We start from the raw sequence: 7,593 nt of genomic DNA on the forward strand, positions 1-7,593 counted from the left end.
ACAGGGCACGAGCATCCTTTCAGCATCGCATTGAGCTGTCTCCGGGACTCTGCTGACCAGCAACAAGGAATCAACAATAACACCCTCCTGGCTGATGGGACAGAGACTTCCTTCCTTGATCAGCTCCCAAAGGAAAAGCAGTGTCAGTTTGTCCTGAAACCCAGGCCCCAAGCTCCACTGCAGCTGAGGAGAGGTACGAGCCTCAGGAGTGTGTTACAACCAGGCAGAAGACTTTGCTGCTTTCAGTGGCACTGTCAAACTCTTCCTACCATCGCACACCTCTCCCAGAGTCACTGTCATATCTGAGTGTGGGCAAAGAGGAAGAGATTACAGGGGGCTAAATTTGTGTCTGCAAATGTTCAGAATTAGCTTGCAGCCCTTGATTAGCTTTCACTTGCAAACCATTCTTACACTGCACAGACAGCAAGGTCTCTGCAAATGTTCAGAATTAGCTTGCAGACCTTGATTAGGTTTCAATTGCCAACCATTCTTACACTGCACAGACAGCAAGGTTCCCTGAAGAGCAGTGATTATTGAATAAGAGTTTTGTTGATGGCTGAGAGATGAACAAGTGGTTCAACTGCTATATATTATCTGAGTGTCCCCCCTAGGAGTGTAATTATTAAATTCACGATGGTAGAAAGCCCTTTCTTTGCTGGGAACTCTGGCTCCACTGGCCAGTAAGAGTTTTGCTGATGGCTGAGAGATGAACAAGTGGTCCAACTGCTGTATATTATCTGAGTGTCCCCATTAGGAGTGTAGTTATTAAACTCACGATGGTAGAAAGCCCTTGCTTTGCTGGGAACTCTGGCTCCACTGGCCAGCAGGAAGGACAGACAAGTGTGTGACGAAGGTCTGTGTTTCCTTCCAGAGTCACTGCAGAAACACACCAAGAGGAAGAAGTCCTTGATAGACTGGGCCCTGCGTCGCAGCACCAGCACCCCCACGGGCAGCCCTCCTTCACAGTCTCCTACCACCCCACGGAAGCTCTTTGGCCTGTCTCTGTCCTCTGTCTGTCCTGACGGGATCCTTCCCAAGCCTATCATGGTAAGGAGCGGCCTGGATTGTTCATCCTGATGTAAACTTGATGTGTTTAGCCCGGAATTTAAAAGCATTTGTGGTATTTGGATGGGGAAGATGACCATTGTTTGCTTGTGATCCAGATCTAGCTGAGTAATAAAGGTGAGAGCATCCCTCTCCTGTGTAATCCATATCACTTTGTGCACAGATACCAATGGGTCTCCAACCTGGTCATCACAAGCTGAGAAGGGGCAATGCCAGTGGATCATAAACTTGATGTATTAAGCCCGGAATTTAAAGGCATTTGTGGTATTTGGATGGGGAAGATGACCATTGTTTGCTTGTGATCCAGATCTAGCTGAGTAATAAAGGCAAGAGCATCCCTCTCCTGTGTAATCCACATCACTTTGTGCACAGATGCCCATCCCGTTCCAATGGGTGTCTCCAACCTGGTCATCACAAGCTGAGAAGACCATTGTTTGCTTGTGATCCAGATCTAGCTGAGTAATAAAGGCAAGAGCATCCCTCTCCTGTGTAATCCACATCACTTTGTGCACAGATGCCCATCCCGTTCCAATGGGTGTCTCCAACCTGGTCATCACAAGCTGAGAAGGGGCAATGCCAGTGGATTATGCCATGCTAGGTTATTCCTAGACCTCATTCACAACAAGAGTCCACTGGGCTCACACTTGCCACGGGATAAATGTACCCACATGAACTGTACCTGCAACTTAGCTGACAGGCTCTTGTCCAGGGTTAAATCATGATAAATCTCTTGAATGTCTATCTCTTCCTGGTACTACCTAGTTCTTGGCTAATTATGTTATAATATGTGAGGTATGAAATACACAAGCAACAGAGTAAAGTGTTAAACTCTTAAATACAACTGGGCTTTCTCTTAGGATATGCTGCTCCTGCTGTACCACGAAGGTCCCTCTACGAGGGGCATTTTCAGACGTTCTGCCAATGCCAAGACTTGCAAGGAGCTGAAAGAGAAGCTGAACTCTGGAGATGATGTCCAGGTGGACGGAGAGTCAGTCTTTGTGGCTGCAGCTGTCATCACGGTACGTTTGGCCAAGTAACTCAGCTCTCTGGGCAAATGGTACCTTCCTTCTTTAAGGAAGCAACTTGAGTCTTTCTGGGTAGGGAAGTTTTGTTGGGGGAGGAATAGAAAGCATTTTCCAGCAAGGCACGTTCTCACCTGATGGCTTGGTCCATCTGTGTGCATGGAGGTATCTGCCTGACCCAGTGGTGCTTGTTTTCACAGGGAAATATGTAGAGTGTTTCATTTTGCACCTCCCCATACAAAACAGCCTCCAGCAGGCAGTAGAGTAACCTCTACCTCCTAGATAACTGTGGTATCTGTACAGTGCCAGATAACACGCCAGAGCCTGGGCTCAGCAGTTCAGATGCTGCACTGACAGAGGCATGAAGCCCTTTGGTGGCAGCAGCACAGATGCTCCTTGTCTTTTCTGGATACCCAGAAGACACTGCAGGAGAGATACAGGAGGATTCATCCCATTTAAGTGCAGCTGCTCTGCGTCCTCCCCAAGCAGAGGGGCCATACTCAAAGGAGCTGGTCTGCACTATCAAGACCCTAAGCCTTCAACCTCTAATGAGCCAGCAAGCAAGAGGGAAAACAGCTGCCAAATCCAAGCAGAGGGGTTGTGGTGGGTGGGGGATGAAGCTTGTGATAAGACCCAAGTTTAAGAAAAAGCCCATCTTTTGCAGTGGCAATTAAATCTGGTCAGAACAACTCAGGTACCTAAAGTATGAGAAAACACCCCTGTGTCTTGCTTTTGTTGGCCTAGTGCAAAAAGCTGATGACTGGGAGGATATTCAGGCACTTTCCAATGCAAGACATACAGAATCATGGAATCACAGAATGGTTGGGGTTGGAAGGGACCTTAAAGATCATCTAGTTCCAAGCCCCTTGCCATGGGCAGGGACATATCCCACTAGACCAGGTATATATATTAAGTCCTTAAATAGTGCCCTAAGAAAAAAAAACAGGGATTCTCATAGCTGAGAAATGTTTCCAACACAGCCTTAGGGGTGAGCCCTTTGCCTGCTGCTGTAGAGATCAGTCCTGTTCTGGAGAAGGGGCAGGGCATGAGGGCTGGCTTGTCACCCTCTGCCACCAGCAGTTCCAGCACTGTTCTGCAGGGCTGTGGTGGAGAAGCTCTGAGGAGCACAGCTTGGTGGACGTGGGGAGGGGAGGAGAAATGTATTTGTATCATGTCTTGTTTTATCTTGTGCTTAATATGAATAAACAATGACTATATGCATCGTGAAACTAAAACGAGGAATTCAAAACTGACCAGACTGCTCTGCATATATATATTTAATTCAGGATTTTCTCCGAAATATACCTGACAGTGTTCTATCCTCAGACATGCACGGACTGTGGATGGAAGCTGTGGACACGGAAAATCGGGCACATAAGATTGAAGCTATCAAAAGGTTTGTAAAAGCCTTTGTAAAACTTTATTTTGGTGGGAGGAGGGGGAACATACAGCCCTAAGCATAGACTTCTGGGAGACTCCTGGCCATGCTCCAGGCCACAGTAGAGCTATTGCTGGTAGCCAGTGTCACTGGTCAGAACCTTTTCCTTTCAATGGTCTTCTATGAACATTGTTAACATTTCTGACCCCAAAAAATGTCATTAGAAAATTCTTTTCTGATGACCACTTCAAATTACCAGAACCAGCAAACAGAAAAAGCACAGTAACTCAGCCACCAGGAGCACATTAATTGTTAGTGGAACCTCATGTTCTGGACTTAAGTCCCTTGGTCCTTCCAGCTCTGTGAGCAGACTGGGTAGGCAACATAGATGTAAAGCTGTAGCTCTCACATAAGTAGGTGGAGGGGAGTGACACACTCTTACTTGATTGTCAGATGTGAATGTCTCAAACTGGTTGCAAAATGGCAGAAGGGGGCAAAAGTTTTGGGAAGTAACTTGTGATATTTGAAGAGCAGATTGTTGTGAACAGCACTGTTTTCCTTTGTTCCCACTCCCTGAATAGTCTGGTCAACCAGCTTCCAGAGGCCAACCTCATCTTACTCAGACACCTCTTTGGAGTCCTCCATCATATTGAGCAGAATTCTGGAGTGAATCAGATGAATGCCTTCAACCTGGCTCTTTGCATAGCACCCAATATGCTCTGGCTACCGAGTCCCACTGGGCCTGAAGAGGAGAGCAGGTCTACCAAGAAGGTGATCTTTCATGGGTTTGGGCTCATGCTTGTCTTCCCCTTTTACTGCTGTTTCTGGGCACTGTATTTTGTAGACTAAAGGAAGATGTAGGGTCAGTGACAGTGCTGGCTGAGTGGCATCCAAGCTTTGTCCTTGCCCCGTGCTGTTGGGGGGGTTTAGCCCTTCAGTTTATCCAGGGTAGAAAAAGGAGCCATGGTTTCTTTACCACGTGAACTTCCTAGATGGTCAAGCAAGCACAAGAAAGATGGAGCAGCTGAAGTTAGACATTGCCCCTTCAGCTTGGTCTAAAGCCCCCTTGCAGAGACAAAGTAAGCAATGACAGTGTGTCAGAGGGGAGGAATGTTTGCTTGTGGCTTATGAGGAGCTATCAATAGTAAGGAAAATTGTAGAACTTGCTGTACCCAGCTCATGGTACCAGTTCATGTAGCTCATATTCTTGCCCCAGGTGTAGTTCATACTGACTCTGTAAATTCTTTTCTTTGCCAGGTGGCCTTGTTAGTTCAGTTCCTGATTGAAAACTCAGGAGAGATTTTTGGAGGTGACATTGCTTCCTTGTTTCAAAGACCAGACAAAAAGAAGTCCAAAAACTCAGAGGAATCACTGGGTAAGTTGGTGGTACTGTGTCTTCCAGAAATGTTTAAAATTTTTTAATAGGTAAACTCCTCATGCAAAAGCGTTTGCTTTACCTTCATGTTTCTTCCAAGGAAAAGCATTGAAAAACAGTTGGTTTGGGTTTTCCCTTTGCCTGTCAGGGACAGGCAGGAAGCGAGGGCAAAGCAGAGGGCTGAGGTGCATCACTTTGAAGTGTCCCTCAGGATGGTTGTCTCTCTCTGTGGCTGCTGCTCAACCTATTCCAGCCATCACGAGAATTTAGTGTAGCCTTAGCCATGTCATGTCCTGCCAGTCTTTTTTTCCAGATTAGTTCTATAAAGCCAAACCAAATGGTTGAATGGGAAGAGATTGAGTTGTCTTTGTTAACTGTGCTATGAATATCTTCCAAGGAAAAGCATTGAAAACCAGTTGGTTTGGGTTTTCCCTTTGCCTGTCAGGCACAGGCAGGAAGCGAGGGCAAAGCAGAGGGCTGAGGTGCATCACTTTGAAGTGTCCCTCAGGATGGTTGTCTCTCTCTGTGGCTGCTGCTCAACCTATTCCAGCCATCACGAGAATTTAGCATAGCCTCAGCAATGTCATGTCCTGCCAGTCTTTTTTTCCAGATTAGTTCTATAAAGCCAAACCAAATGGTTGAATGGGAAGAGATTGAGTTGTCTTTGTTAACTGTGCTATGAATACTGGCCAGCGGTGAAAGCTCAGGTCATCAAGCCAGAATTTTTTATGTTGTTCCCCATCCTGCCCTGCTCCCTGTGAAAATAACGGATCATCTTTGCTTTTCCATGGACTTGATAATATTTCCCTGCCATGGTTGTAAGGTACCATATGGGGTTAGCAGACACAGGCAGCAAATTAATTTGTCTTCTCTGCCCCAGACATAGGCTTGGCTCAGCATGATGATTCCTCTGATGAGCTGGAATTTTCTGCTTGTGACCCAGAAGGACCAAAGGACCACCTGGTGTCTGAAGCAGATGCCTTTTTTGAACCATCCAGCGGCTTGTTACTTGATGAGGACCAGGAAGACTGGGACTTGTTCAGTGAGATCACAGCCTGCTACCAAAGCAAAGCCCAGAAGAATGCCAGTGCAGACAGCTATGACCTCCTGGAAGAGGATGGCTCCTTCTGCTCCATCGGCTCCATCCGCTCACTCAGCCCGGCCAGGGACCGGTGCTCATCAGAGCCCAGTGTCTGCCTCAGCTCCCAGCTTCCTGCTCAGAGCCACGAGCCGGTGGCCCGCCAGTCCAGCTGCGATGCCACCATCATGCACAGCCATACAGACTACATCCACAGGCTCAAGCAGCTGCAGGTGGAGAGCCAGAAGCTGATTGATGAAGGCCTAAGCCCTGGGATCAATAAGACCAGGCAAAACTTGTGGCAGTCGCCTCAGACCAGCTCGAGGGTGAAGAAGCTCAGCCTTCAGAAATCAAGCCTGTCCAACAGGTCCAGCTTCTCGAGCCTGTCCTCCACCACCACCTCCCCGTCCGCCTCCTCGCTCAGCTCCTTAGACAGTGCTTTCTCCTACTGCTCAGAGTCTTCAGCCATTAGCCCCACAGACGTCTCATCCCTGCCATTCATGTTCGGCACGTCTGCCAGGCTTCATGCTGTGTCCCCCAAGATTGCCAAGAGATCCCCAAAAGAGTGGCACAAGTCCTTCACCTCTCCTGTGCCTTTACATTCGTGTGACCTGGACAGTTTCCACGGGTATGAACCCAAGGCTGTAGAGAGCAGTCGTTGCTTTGGAGAGAGGAAAAGTGTCCTGTCTGTCAGCGGAGCTGCTGTGGGAAGCCCAGTCACTGACGTTGACTGGAAAGAAGAGGAGAGACAGCTGAGTTGTGTAGAGGACCCTGGCCCAGGGCCCAGGAGTCAGGATTGTACCAAAGAGTTTGAACAAACCCCTGAGTCCCCAGCTGCCAGCCCAGCCAGGGAGAAACCCCCACCGAGCAGCCACCAGCAGCACAGGGAGAAAAAGACGGTGAAGAACATAGAAATCAAAAGCGTTGACACCTGCCCTCCAGCCCAGGAAAGCCTGAAGCGCACCAAGATAACTTTTTACGTGTCCCCAGATAAAGAAAGCTCTTGGGGGTCTTCAGTGGAAGAGGAAGAGGAGAAATCCGTGGTCAAGACCAGCAGCAGCGACTCGCCCAGCAGCAGCAGGGAGCAGAGCCTGTCCAAGAGCCTGCAGACTGTGAGAGTCCACATCCCCCAGACAGTTTTCTATGGGCAGAACACCCCCCTTGTCCTGCAGTCCGTCTCCAGGCGCTACCACCGTGAACCAAGGACCCCGTCCCCGCAGGCAGAGCACAAAGAGAGCCCCCAAACCGCCTCCGCTCCCGAGGAGCTGGAGAGCAAGCCGGTGGAAATGGCGCAGGCGCCAACCCAGAGCAAGGGCTTCAACACCTTCAGCCACACCATCCGTATCATCCTCCCCGCCTCCATCCGAAACACCGTCAGGGAGTATTTCAAGCACGATGAAACCAGTACCTGTCCCACAGCTGAGGCAGAAGCGGTGGAGAACGAACTCCTTCGGAGCAGGGTGGAGTGGCTCCGGAGCCAGCCAGTGGCAGAGGTGGCCACAGAGGAGCGTGATACGGTGGCGTTCGCAGAAGAGACGTTTGTCTAGGGAGAGGGGTGTGGAAGAACTGAGTATTTCTTTTTTTTTTTTTTTTTTTTTTTTTTTTGTTGTGTAGAAAAAAAAAAAAAAAAAAAAAAAAAAAAAAAAAAAAAAGTTCTAGGAAAAATATTAAACCC

General features: G+C 48.5%; 1 protein-coding gene across 1 annotated transcript in view; it reads left to right on the plus strand.

Annotated features, from left to right (window-relative positions):
- LOC106895511 (rho GTPase-activating protein 20-like) overlaps nucleotides 1-7,514 on the plus strand; it is a 31,945-nt gene extending 24,431 nt beyond the window's left edge. The window contains exons 9-15 of the mRNA XM_014954946.1: nucleotides 5-193; nucleotides 872-1,047; nucleotides 1,923-2,084; nucleotides 3,374-3,483; nucleotides 4,047-4,236; nucleotides 4,723-4,840; nucleotides 5,721-7,514. Coding sequence (XP_014810432.1) covers nucleotides 5-193; nucleotides 872-1,047; nucleotides 1,923-2,084; nucleotides 3,374-3,483; nucleotides 4,047-4,236; nucleotides 4,723-4,840; nucleotides 5,721-7,465 — 2,690 coding nt within the window. The 3' untranslated portion in view covers nucleotides 7,466-7,514. The remainder of the gene's footprint in view (nucleotides 1-4; nucleotides 194-871; nucleotides 1,048-1,922; nucleotides 2,085-3,373; nucleotides 3,484-4,046; nucleotides 4,237-4,722; nucleotides 4,841-5,720) is intronic.
- Nucleotides 7,515-7,593: the final 79 nt, after the last annotated feature.

Source organism: Calidris pugnax, unplaced genomic scaffold (genome assembly GCF_001431845.1).
Source record: "Calidris pugnax isolate Ruff unplaced genomic scaffold, ASM143184v1 scaffold38, whole genome shotgun sequence".
Lineage (NCBI taxonomy): Eukaryota > Metazoa > Chordata > Aves > Charadriiformes > Scolopacidae > Calidris > Calidris pugnax.